The sequence below is a fragment of the Poecilia latipinna genome, unplaced genomic scaffold (assembly GCF_001443285.1).
Source record: "Poecilia latipinna isolate Pla-1442-1.1 unplaced genomic scaffold, P_latipinna-1.0 Scaffold2439, whole genome shotgun sequence".
In the NCBI taxonomy this organism is placed as follows: Eukaryota; Metazoa; Chordata; class Actinopteri; order Cyprinodontiformes; family Poeciliidae; genus Poecilia; species Poecilia latipinna.
Window position 1 is genome coordinate 60,347 of NW_015115055.1, and position 13,051 is coordinate 73,397.

The following is a 13,051-nucleotide window of genomic DNA, read 5'->3' on the forward strand; positions in this document are numbered from 1 at the left end:
ACAGGGATTACGACCATGAATCGTTTTTATCGCACATTTTGTTAGAAATGAGACATAAAGTTTCACTTTTCAGAAACTTGCTGGCTAAGAAAAGCTTCTCTTTAACACCCTTTAGAGTTGCAATTAAGGCATTTTAACATCTCTCCTCTCGGTAGAAAATGGAAAATGAGATGCTGTTCTGGCAGTTTGCCTCGGTGGGGCAACAAACAACAATACCCAGCTGTAAACGGAGACATCTGTTAGCAATGATCCTGGGTTTCAGATTGGATTTGGATGGTGTTTTTAATGGAGCTGGAAGGCAATTTATTCCTCCAGACTCGGAGTTCCAGTGAGTTCTTTCTCAGCTGCGCGACGTGGTGTGTTTGTTTGTGCGTGCGGACTCCGTTCCATACTCATTTTTCCATATAGTGACGTGGAGCTTGTTCATATGATTGCTGAAAGTCTTTGTTTTAGAAGGTGTCTTTGTGTTTGTGTCTCCCTTAGATGAAAGATTGATAGCTTGTTTGAATCTGTAGCGCAGCTTTTTGATGTTTCTCAAACCAGCTACGGATGGATGTGCATGTTATTCCACTTTCAAACCGACATAAAGCTGAGCAACTCGGCGATTCTGTCAACAGGTTGTGTGCTTGTGCTCATGCGATGGCTGTGGCTGAGGGATGAAGACCAGCTGCAGGGGTTAGCGATGAGTCTGAGCACGAGCCCTTCGCAGTGACTCATGGTCAGATGTACCTGATTAGAGGCAGAAGAACAAATGTTTACTTTGAAGCACAAAGTAAGAACGTACTGTCACAAAATGCAGCAATAAGTATTATTTTGCATATCACACAGTAGTTATCTTTTTAAAGATGTTCTCCTGCATTTTCTGTTTTGTTGACATTCTTTTTTTTTTATATGTTGGAATGGCGGAATGGTCCTTCCACCATTTTGTACGTGAGCAGTTTTGGTTGTTTTGAGCTACATTTTTTTGGGGGGGGTGCAATAAGGGAGTAATCCACCACATTTCATACAAATTATTCGTACATAATTTCAAGCAATTTTCTTAAACCTTCTCGTAGTTAATTAAAGGCATGTGCATGATAACCTTGTGATGGGTAGCCTGAAGAGAAGAGTACCATTACATCGTATTAAAACGTTCAAACACTGCACTTTTGAAGTGCACATGTTGGGGAGGTCTCTGTTTGGGTCACTCCTACGAGACCATAACCGTGGGGTATATGAATCTAAATGAATGGGAGGGAAAATAAATGTATTTGCCCAACTACTAGGTAGAGATTTGCTGCAGATAAAAGATGTCTGTGTCTGAAAAAGACAGGTTGAGTTTAAAGAATAACCCTTTTGTTGTGTATAATTCTGTGTTCCCTGTCCAAATCTTTTCATTTGGACAGCTGGAAGTATACCTTTAAATATTTTTTCTGCATTAGGTTCTGTTTTTTTGTTTTGTTTTGTTTTGTTTTTCTTGAAAACACTCATTGTATATCTTAACTGTAATTTTATAAAGTGTTACCATAGCAACGTTTAAAGAGGGGTGTACCGTTCATCTGTACAGCAGGACAGTTTTTCATGCAACATTTCTAACTGAATTGATAGAATTTACATTTCTATTGAAAGTATGTTTTGGATTTCAGATTGTTCTCTAGTTTCTGTTGTCTGGCTTTGTTTTATGATTGAATCCCATGGCCACCTAGGGTAATTTTTATTCATACTACACCATTGCATCTCAATTAAAACAAAAAGAATAGGTGCAATAAGTCACTAAACTGTTAGCAATGACAATAACTTAAACTGAAACCAGAAGTTTGCAAACAAATCCACATTTTCTCTCACTATCTGGAGTAAAGTCAAAGTAAGCTTTCCTTATATTAGATCAGTTAGAATTACCAAGCGTTATACCTGGTGAACACCACAACAATGAGAGACGGAATATGTCAGACATTTATTCATCAAAGTTTTCAAAATCTTAAGTTCACCTACAGAATGATTCGTCTCTCCTCAAGCGATGACAAAAAGACCAAATTATGATGTCATGGGTTTGGAAACTTCTGATACGTCAACTGACACATTTGAGTTAGTTGGGGTGATTAGTGATGATGTGCAAAGGTATGTAAACTTCTGAGTTCAATGAAAGTTACAAAAAAACAAAACGAAAAAATCTCTCAAAAATGTTCCTGGTAAGTTTTACGGCATTTATCAAATGGAAATAATCGAGGTAATTGCAACTGATCCAAAACAAGAGACGTTTGTTAGATTTAACTTCAGACATTGAGAAAAGAAAGCCGTGTGTGTCTTTTTATTAAGTGTAAGTAAACCTCTGGTATTTGAGCTTGCCTGTATGTCATAACAGCCTCAACTCTGCACTGACGGATTTGGCAAACAGGATCCTCCTCGAGTATTAAGGGACTGTTATGGCTTTGCACTGTTCTGAATGGGGGTAGTACACAGGATGAAGCTCAGTGGTGGGTTTGTCTTGGGCTTCAAGCCTGCATGCCGGAAGTGCAAAGTCGTGGCTTACTGCTATTCTGAATGGCCCCTGAGAGTCCAATGTGATGGACAGTCTGTGGCTGCACACACTGGCCCTTTGTATCAGGACTTCTTGGACTCTTTCTGTTTCTTTTTTTTTTTCTCCAGAGTTTCTCACACAATGTCACACACTTTCACACATATTTTTTTCTCACACAAGAATCTTTTTTTTTTTTTTTTTCTTCTTCTTCCCCTGGTATCCTTGTGATCTTGATGTGGCAAATCAAGCTTCTGCTTTGGGGCCAGACTTTGTCAGGGCAAACAGCAGCAAACTTGTAGGAGTTTCTTTCCGTTATGGTGGCTTTGAATTCTTCCTTTTTCTTGTTTTTGCTGCGTTCTGTGACAAAGACAAAAAGTCAGCCACTTGAAGGAACTGTAGGTCTGACCAGGAGTGTTGGTGACTGGGAAGCATGTGAAAGTCATCAGAGAGACCAACGTGATTTTCATTTTTGGCTATCCAATCAGAAGAAGCCAGCAGTTTCTCCTTGTAATTTCATGTTTTCGTGTTTAGTTGTGCATCCCTGAAATTGGAAAATGGAAAAAACAAAATTATATATTTATTTTTATTTTTTATTTTTATTTCTTGTGAGGATTAGCAGTCTGTCACTTATCCTGCTATTGAGAACTTCTTGTTTAGTATTAGCTGCTAAAGCTCTGCTTTTTTCTACTAAACTACAGTACAGTTCCTTACAAAAACTGCAGCTTTTGATCTACTTGCCACATTACAATCTTGGAAGTATTTTTGGGGGGATTTTATTTGACAGATTAGTACAAAACACTGCATAATTGGAATTGGGAAAGAAATGATGCATATGGAAATGGGAAGGAAAAAAAAAAAAGAATAATATTCGCCCATCAAATTCACATCAACTATTCTGTTTAACTTAATATGCAGAGTTAGTTTTCCAACACAAATATGATTTTGCATGGCCAGTGGAGTGTAATACTAATAGCTGTCAACAGCTTCCCTCGCCTCAGCTTAAGGACGTCTCGGCTGCCTCTCAGTGTATGTGTGCAGCCGTGTCTTTATCCCTCACCTGTCTGGTGATTTCCTTTGTTTTTAGTCTTTATAGACACTCATGTTTTAGCTCCTCTTGCATACAAATAGTACGTATAAACCCTGTGCTTTATCACTGATCCATTCACTAAATAGTCTTTTAAGATTTTATAATCCAACACCAATAACTTTTCATTTCAGTAAGATGATTAAATTAATGCAGTTTTACTTGTTTTTATATTTAAGTTCTGTTAACAATTCATGCCGTTTTAAATCGAAAATCTGGATTTCCTTTTCCAGTCTTCAATTATAATTATAGCCACAAAAACACATCAAAGCAGGCAGTCATGGTTATTTTCACACATGATGTCTCAGATTTGCCATAAGAACTAGAGCGGCTGCAAATAAAACCACTCGTATTCGTGTCTTCTGCCTTTTAGTTTAGCTATAAATTTAAACCCCGACCACATTCAGCACATATAACATTTGTGGACCTCGGGATGGTAAACGGTGCACAAAAAGCACTTTTACGGGTATGCAAGCAGCTATTTGCAGTGCTGAAAGGTCCAAACTGAGCTGACCTTAAGCTAATATCTGCTACTGGATTTGATGGTTCCATCTAAAGCAGGAGTAGCTTTTTCCTTTAAACCGTTATTTACTTTAGAGCTGGGCTCAATATCCCATGGCACTGGATGTTCCACCATCCATTGTCCCTGCCTGACATATTTGTCTGAGGAACATAGCCGACTGTTCGAGCTCGCAGCCCCACTGTGGGCACACTCATAAAGTTGTGGTTAGCATGTTGCCGTGGCAACTCCTTTGCACACATCATTGGAGAGAAATGTTTTTTATCTCTGTGCGCCACAAACTGCCCCAATAAGGCCTCCGACTCCGAAAGTGTTGGCCCAGCAGCAATTTATCTGTTTTAATTTTCTCCATCACACAAAAAAAAAATAGAAACACCGCCAAAAACTCAGGACGGTGACTTTGTGAGAGACAAAGAAAACACGTTGCTCAGAAAATATGTTGGTTTGTTGCAATGAAATTTTGTAGAACACAACCTAGCCTGCAATTTTCTTCATGTGGAGTAAAGATGTTGTTTACTTTTAGCTGCACTCAAGTTTTTGTAAGTCACTTTCAGCTTCTGGAATCAGAATGATAGCTTACTTATCGAGGCGTTTTAATGTACCCAGATCTTTTGGCACAGAGTCTTGATACTATACATAAATGCTTCAGCCAAACTACTCAAGCTTGTTTGAGGTTTCTTAAGCTACCGTAGTTTTAGTGCTGGAGAACTAAATGTCCAATATTGACAGAAAACATGTTCTGGTTTTCATTATCTTTTTTCCCCTTCACTTTTCAGTCGAGGTAAAGAAAAAGAGCTTCTGTCTGAGTTTTGCACAAAGCCATGCCGTGCTGCAGTTTTAAGTGATCGGCCTAAACCTAGAATCCCTCATATTTTGAACTGCTGTCTCTAAGCAAACAGCAATGTTGTTGATATAAAAACTAAAATAAACCATCAAGTTACTAAAAGAGTAAAAAAACAAAATAAAAAAAAAATGCAACCCTTTTTGTCTGGACCGGTCACTATCAGTAGCCCTTTTTTAGCTCTGTCTCATAATTTAATTCATAATGAATGTAAAACATTTTCTTGTTGCAGCTTTAAATATTCAATTTACATTGTGACATCAGGAACTGGCAGCGTAGCTGAAACGTAAAATGACCTAGTTCTCCCTCGACTCTCCTGTTTCCAGTCCGACACATGTGGATTTGATTTGAGCTGCTTGTTAGCTCGTGCCTACAGACAGAGAGCACTGTGGTAAATGGCTCCACCTCAGAAGGCATAACAACCCATTGGATGAGACAGGCCCATTTGGGTCACTTCACTCCCCTCATGTTCAGCTGCCATAGATTTTCTTTACAGCCTGGCAAAGGCAGACGACACCCACTGCTCTGACCTGCTGGACAGCCATTAGTGCCCTTTAAGAGTAGTGGTGAGTTGTCAGATGCAAACATGAAGGCGACGCGAGTTGTGAAACCTCGGGGGGCCACGCAGCAAGCTGCTTCCGTCAGACATTTGTAGACATGGCTGACGGAGTGCGCTTCCTCTCTTGACAAACTGTGGGTTTAAACAAATGAGCCTTTTATAGACATGACAGCCGATGTTGATCTCGCTTCACCTGACAGCCTTTTAAAAGCAAATTATATCAAATTGCAGTGTGAAATGTTTTTTTTTTTTCTCCTCTGTTTCATCTTGCGTAGGTTGCTTTGAGTGCTGCATCAAATGTTTAGGTGGCGTGCCGTATGCATCGCTGGTTGCCACGATCCTCTGCTTCTCCGGAGTGGCCCTGTTCTGCGGATGTGGCCATGTGGCTCTCACTGGCACTGTGACCATCCTGGAAACCTTCTTCTCCACAGTCAGAACCGACCATGCTATGCTCACTGACATGTAAGTCAGACAACTTCATGCTGTTGTCCATATAGGGCCTTAAAAAAAGAGTTTCTCATGTTGCATTTAGCAAAAGCTAAGGTATTTTATTGGGATTTTCTGTGATGGACCAACTCAAAGTGACATAAATTTGCAGATGACACACACAAACCACAGTCAAAGCTTCAAACATTTTATGAAGTACTGACCCGTACATCAGGTGGGAGTATTTTTTGGCTTAAACTTTACTTTCATGGAATGGTGGTAAGCAGAAAGCTTTGAAAAAAGGTAATGAGAAGTCCAGTTTATAAATTTCCTCAAGCCAAAGAAGGTATTATATATATAAATTTCCTTCATTCATAACTAGTAATGGTAGACAACAAATGTTGCGAAGTACCCTGAACACACACAACACAACCAGATAACAATCCAACATACTGGCAAAGCTGCAGTGGAATGGTTTAGATTACAGCCTATTCATTTGTTGGAATGGTCCAGTCAAAGGCCAGATTTGAATCTCCTACAAGAGTTGAAAGCCGCTGTTCACTGTCACTATATTATCATCATAAAATCCCAACAAAATATATCTAAATAGTTAGATAATTTCAGAATAAAAAATATGTAGCCGTGTGTTTGTGATGAAATGTAAAATAGTTCTGGGGTACTTATGAGTACTTATGTATTGCAGTTTCTAGTGAGAATTGATGCTTACCACTTTCTAAAAAAAAAAAAATGCACACAAAGAACATTGTAATATTTAGGAGCCCTCACCCTTACTGTAAAATAAACTTCTAGATAAGCATCTCAATAAAACAAAATCTTTTAACACAGATAACTGCTGTAATGTGAGCTTGAAGTGGGATATTTTTAGCTTTCATCACCTCCCACATTCACCTGATCCTAGAGAACAGTCCTAATAAGGATCGCTTTTAAAAGCACCCCCATCTGTCTGGACAATAAAAAAGGATGACATTGGACAGGGCTGCACATGTGTTTTATGTTGAGAGCTCTGTTTAATTTAAGATGTCCACAGTCTGTCTTTTGCCTGGAGGATTTCCAGAGACCTGCATCACCTGCCATCCCCACATTTGGACTCAAATCTCTCGTCACGTTTTGGTTAATCCCGACCATCTGTTCATGTTTTTTTTTTTGTTTGTTTTTTTTATCTATTTATTTATTTTTTAAACCCCAACTTTCTCATGTCTTAAAGATTGAATGGAAAATAAAAATGCTGCATGTGGCCATTTTTTCCCCCCCACGGTGAACAGTGGTGGGCCATGTTAGCGTTTTGTAGTCCACAGCTTCGTCACACGCGCGCTCGCACACCAGAGCCTCACTGTGACCTTGCTCTTTGACAGAATACAGCTGATGCAGTACGTCATCTACGGCATCGCTTCGTTTTTCTTCCTGTACGGGATCATTCTGCTCGCCGAGGGATTCTACACAACCAGCGCCGTCAAGGAACTGCACAGCGAGTTCAAGACCACCATCTGTGGACGCTGCATCAGTGGAATGGTATGTTAACACAGCTTCGGCGCTTTTATTTAAACAGGACATTTTTTGGAAAACAGTCGTTATAGGATGTGTAAAACTCTAGAGCGAGCTTATTTTATGAACTTTTTTACAGCTCCTTCCTGCTCTTTTTTTCTGCCTCTCTAGTTTGTGTTCCTCACGTACATCCTGGGTGTAGCCTGGCTCGGCGTGTTTGGCTTCTCAGCTGTACCCGTCTTCCTCTTCTACAACATCTGGGCTACCTGTAACACCATGAAGTCCCCGATGGCCAACATTACAAACTTGGACTCCTTTTGTGTGGATGTTCGTCAGTACGGTAAGAGAGCATCGCCTTGTCTTTATAAATTCAGTTTCAGCTCATTTTAGTTGAGAGCAAACGCGCATGTGGCGTCTAACCAAGAACCACAACAATCACTTGTATGAAGGGTTTGATAATTGTCTTTTGGGCTGGAAAGCTCTTCACACTTCTTATTTTTGGAATTTTTATTGTCTTTCTATACCCCATTTCAAAATGTGTTTTAACCTCACGCTTCATATTTTGTCTACCTTATCCATGCTTATTTTTCCAATATCCATCCATCTATCATGCCCCTGTACCCACCATGTTCCCAGATTGTATGTGATGCTACGTGTTTGCCTTATATATATCTTTGTTTTCTGTTTCATATATTTTATATTTACTTCAATTCTTTTGTGCAACACAACGTTCAACATTTTTTCTTTCCTAAATAACTCACGTTATAAATAAAGTTGAATTTAAGGTCCTGATTGTTAAGCTGAGATATTGCAGAGATTTTACGGGGGGTTTTTTACATGTTGTGTGGAACTTTCTGTAAAAAAAAAAAAAAAATGTGTGAAATTTGTGGACTGCCCCACTGATACGTTGAAATATTATTTTCTTGCACCTTCTACTCCAGTGATATTGTCCCAGTAGGCCTTAGTTTGACATCTGTAAGCCACATGTTTCAACCAGTGTTGACGCGTTGAGAACATTAACAGGAATCCTCTGAATCTTTTTGGCTGCAGGAATTATCCCGTGGAACGCCACACCAGGAAAAGCATGCGGATCTTCTCTTATTACCGTCTGCGACAGCAGCGAGGTACGATCCTGTTAACTTTGCACGCATAGTGATAAAGTAGAGGCTTAAAGCTCTGGATGGGACAAGAAAGGATGATTCCAAGGTTCTAATTTTGAAAAATTACTTTTTCAGTTCTACCTATCTTACCACCTGTATATCGTGGCATGCGCCGGTGCAGGAGCCACTGTGATCGCTTTGGTAAGCTGCCCTCTAGTTTCACAATCCTTCAGCTCATCTTTGCATGATTTTTTTTTGAGCAGATTATGAGTTGAGCTGTCCTTTTTTTTTTTCCATCGCTGTTCGGTTTGTGTAACCACACCAACAAGGGTTTGCCATTGGCTTCTTCACAGCTTCAACCCCCATTCACTGTTTACCATTTGCTTAGATGTACGTGGCTGTTTGTTTTTCAAGATGGACAGGAAGAATAACTTTGAGTTCCACAATTTAAAACATGTATTTAAAGTGTTAACGTTTTACTTTTAAGAAACTGAACACTATTAACCAGCAATAATATACACGTGCATCTCAATAAATTAGGAAATCATTACAGGTTATTTATTTCAGTAATATAGTTTAAAAAGTGAAACTCATAAGGATTTATTAGAGACATAGTGATATATTTGTTGTGTTTATTTCTGATCAGTTTGGTGATTGTAGCTCTGACTGTGAAGACAGTCAGAGACTGGCCCTCCAGTAGCTTAGGTTCAATAACTCTTTATTATTTCTCCAGAATCTGCAACAATTTTTTTTTTCATCTAAAAAGATAACTTTCTTCTTTTTTTTAAAATATTTAACCAGTGTAAGATGCTTCTGACAATATATTTGGTTCAGAAATGCAAAAAGTTGAAGCCTGGAGATGAGTGATTCCTGAAACACTGACTCCAGCTCTTTTCGTAGGCTTTGTGTAACAATCGCATTTTGAGAAAATGATTTGAATTAGCACAAATACACTTGAATCGATCGATAGCGCGCACAGATTTCACTCTTTTAATTGAACTGCTGCCATAAGTAAACTTTTTTTTTTGTCACATTCCTTATTTATCGAGATGCACCTGTGAGTGAGGACGTCATCAGCATGTGCTCTTACCGCCTTTTCTGTTCTCTTCCACCAGCTGATCTACATGATGGCTACCACTTATAACTTTGCTGTTTTGAAGTTTAAGAGTCGGGAAGACTGCTGCACTAAGTTTTAAGCTGGTTTAAGAGCCCGGCACCACACATGACTGTGCCATTTAGAGGCAGATACCACTGACAACAAGGAAACTAAAAAAAAAAAAAAAAAAAAAAACAAAAGGAAACAAAAACCTGAGAATAGAAAAGTTGACATCTCTCAATTAGTTATCACACAAACTGTAAATAGCTGATTATATGCTTCTTTTAGCATTTGGTATCCAGGGAGTTTTCTTGTCCTAATAAAGTTGCGCTCAGATTAGGAGCACTGCTGTCTGCCACAGTGCCAAGTTTTCCATGGCACTTTGCTTCTACAAATTTGTCACCATGAAAGTTTAAAGAAAAGCGTAAAGCTATTTAAATTTGAAACGTGTGCAACTGCTTGCGTCTTGTATAAAGGCCTTGTGTGCATGATTAATTCAGATCAGGAAAGCAAACACGATTTGCGGCATCCAGCAGCCCGCTTTTGCGAGAGCCAGTTAAATTCCATCAGGGTAAATTTGCAAATTTGTGCACAAATTCATAAGTCACACACCAGATATATTTGTAGAATATTTGTGCAGGTTTTAATGCTGTTTTATAAGGACTCGCACTGGCCTTAAGACCTTAATTGGAGGAACACTGCACCAGTCGTCTTGTGGCCTTGAAGCATCAAATCACAAAGACTATAAAAGTTAACCCCATTGTTGACATTTTAGCTTGCCAGATTAGCAGTTCTGGTGTGTTTTCTGCAGCTACGTCTGCAAGAAGACGCGAGTCATTGGCAAAGTAGCTTTACCCTCATTTTTTGTCCCTTTTTCTGTTTATTTTTTAATTCATTTGGACTTTTTGTGCCAATCAATCACAGGAAACCTTCAGTATTATATTTTTTTTCTCACAAAATGAATCCTAAACTTTCATCCACTGTGTTATGCTGATGAGTATTATTACGTTGATCTGTTGTGCATTGTAGATTTCAAAGTAACAACTCCTCCCTCAAAGTAGCTTAGGCCAGTACAAGTGGTATACTTCTGGATGAGGTCCTAAAGCCTCATTGTCTAAGATGTAAGAATAATTTCTGTTTTAGAGTAGCAAAATGTATCCTGTTTCCTACGACAGCTGATCCTCAGCTTGGAAAGATTTTTTTTTTTTTTTTTCCTTCCTCAAAGTGCCATTTAAAGAGACATTTTGTTGATTTTAACACAGTGCCTGCATGCTTACAATTTTCAGATTCGTTGATCTGCTTATAATTACTTATACTTCATATTTCATATATTTAATTTTCTTTAAGTTTTACAAGACTGTAGCTTTTACTTTCTACATAAATAAACAATCTTTGTTTACAAAAGTATCCCTACTTGGTCTTTTTTATTCTGAAGCTCATAGTCGTCGTATGCAGTGGCTTGCAAAGGTGCTCATGTCTCTTGAACTTTATGGGAATTTCGTTACATAACATTGACAAACTTTATCATAATTGTTGGGATTTAATGAGGCAGACAGACCAACCAACACGTGATAATGCATAATGTTGAACAGAAAGGTATAGTTTGTATTTCAGTAGCTTCTCTAATATTACCATGGCCCTCTAGGTTGCTTCTCTGACTAATTCTCTCCTTGCATCGCCTCTCAGCTTAGGTCTCCGTAGGGTTGTTGGACTGGTGCCATTTTCTATTTCTGAACAAATGACTAAACAGTGACCCATTGGGATGTCAGTCCAAGCTAGTCTAGTGTGATCGAATACTCGACAAAGCATAATAAAATACATAGAATATGCAGTTGTAATAACAAAATGTGATCGAGCTCAAGAGATATTAGTACTCATGCAAAGTGTTGTAAACCATGAAACGGAGCTCAGTCAGGTTTACAGGAACCAGGATCTCATGCTTTGCACTAACCCCCAGCTTTTAACGACTGCACCACTCTTCACTTGTTTTCTAGCATTCATTTTTCCTAGCATGAAAGTGCAACTTCTGTAGTGCTCTACATAGCAAAAGTAGAACCGTCTACAGTAGCTGTAATTGTAGCAAATTTATCGTAGACAGTCTTTTGCCATGTTTTATTCTCTAAAAGTGTAACTTTTGTGTTTTGTTTGCAATACCATAGCTCTTGTTTCCTGTAGCTCGCTTTGCATCTCTGACATGCTCACCGGCCATCCACCTCACCCTTCTCTTGCAGATCCACTACCTCATGATTCTCTCAGCAAACTGGGCCTACCTTAAGGATGCCAGTCAAATGCATGCCTACCAAGACATCAAAATGAAGGAGGAACGGGAGCTGCAGGACATCACCTCGCGCTCCAAGGAATGCCTCAATTCCTACACATAAGGATGTCGCACGCTTACAGGAAACAAAGCAAAACAAACAACCAAAAAAAAGAAAAAAAAAAAAAAAAGAAAAATGCATCCACGCAGATACGCTTACGAACACTATGGCCAAACGCTACAGGCCCTCTTTCTGGACCAACACTCTGCTAGTATGACCTGCCAACTTTGTGCAGTACTAACCTGGCTCCTAACAAACTAATCCATAAGAGCTGCTTTCTGCACTAACTCACCAAGAAGTGTTTCAGGAGTGCTACATCTTTTCATTTTCTGTGTTTTGTAGGGGAATGCAGTGTAGTTCTGACATTCATGCTGTTGATTGTGAAGCTTTCTAGCCCTTTCTGTAACCAGTCTCTGCTGGTGAATGTTAAGACGTTGCACTATTCTCACACGGCGAATAACAGTTTGTTTTTACTGTTTGTTATGCTCCTTCTTTTGACCCTTTGTTGCAAAGTTTCAGTTTGATGACATGTTCTTTTGTCGGATTTCAAATAAAAAAACAAAAAGATGCTGATGATTTGTACACGATGAGGAGGGCCTTATGTCCAATTTCAGTAAGTGTTTTCAAACTCTAGTTATTTTTACGTTGCCGAAATTGTAGCATTAAGGAGGCAGTTGTACAAGCTCTGTAATGGGGCTCACAAAATGAATGCAAGCAAATTTCGCTGGGTAACCATCTTGGTTGCCAATCATTTAAGTGAGAGTTAGTTTGGATTGTAGTTCCATTAGCATGTTCAGAACAACCATCGCCTACATTAACACTACCTCAGGTGTGCACAAGAACTCGTAGACAACATTAAAAATGTAATTTTGATCGGAAATGGGATGTATTTGGAGCAACATAACCATTCACTCAACCTGATTAAATCCTCTGCTTCATGGTGTTACAATTATTTCTTGCACTTAGTACATAAATGGTGCAAAGTATCTGAATACGTATAACATCTATGAACTTTGGTTCATTTGAATTAAATTTAATGAAAAAACCTGTTTCCAGGTTTTTTTGTTTTTTTTTTCAAAACAATCTGTGATTGCTAAGATCTTCCTC

The 13,051-nt window shown here is 38.9% G+C and overlaps 1 protein-coding gene across 2 annotated transcripts in view; it reads left to right on the top strand.

Moving 5' to 3' along the window:
• Positions 1-12,517, top strand: part of gpm6bb (glycoprotein M6Bb) — a 33,346-nt gene extending 20,829 nt beyond the window's left edge. Inside the window, exons 2-7 of one of the 2 annotated variants that reach the window (XM_015019471.1) lie at positions 5,777-5,963; positions 7,301-7,457; positions 7,602-7,770; positions 8,481-8,554; positions 8,666-8,731; positions 11,858-12,517. In XM_015019471.1, coding sequence (XP_014874957.1) covers positions 5,777-5,963; positions 7,301-7,457; positions 7,602-7,770; positions 8,481-8,554; positions 8,666-8,731; positions 11,858-12,007 — 803 coding nt within the window. In that variant the 3' untranslated portion in view covers positions 12,008-12,517. Of the gene's footprint in view, positions 1-5,776; positions 5,964-7,300; positions 7,458-7,601; positions 7,771-8,480; positions 8,555-8,665; positions 8,732-9,645; positions 11,032-11,857 lie in introns of those variants that run through there. The other variant, XM_015019472.1, reaches the window with a different exon arrangement.
• The last annotated feature ends 534 nt before the right edge of the window (positions 12,518-13,051 follow it).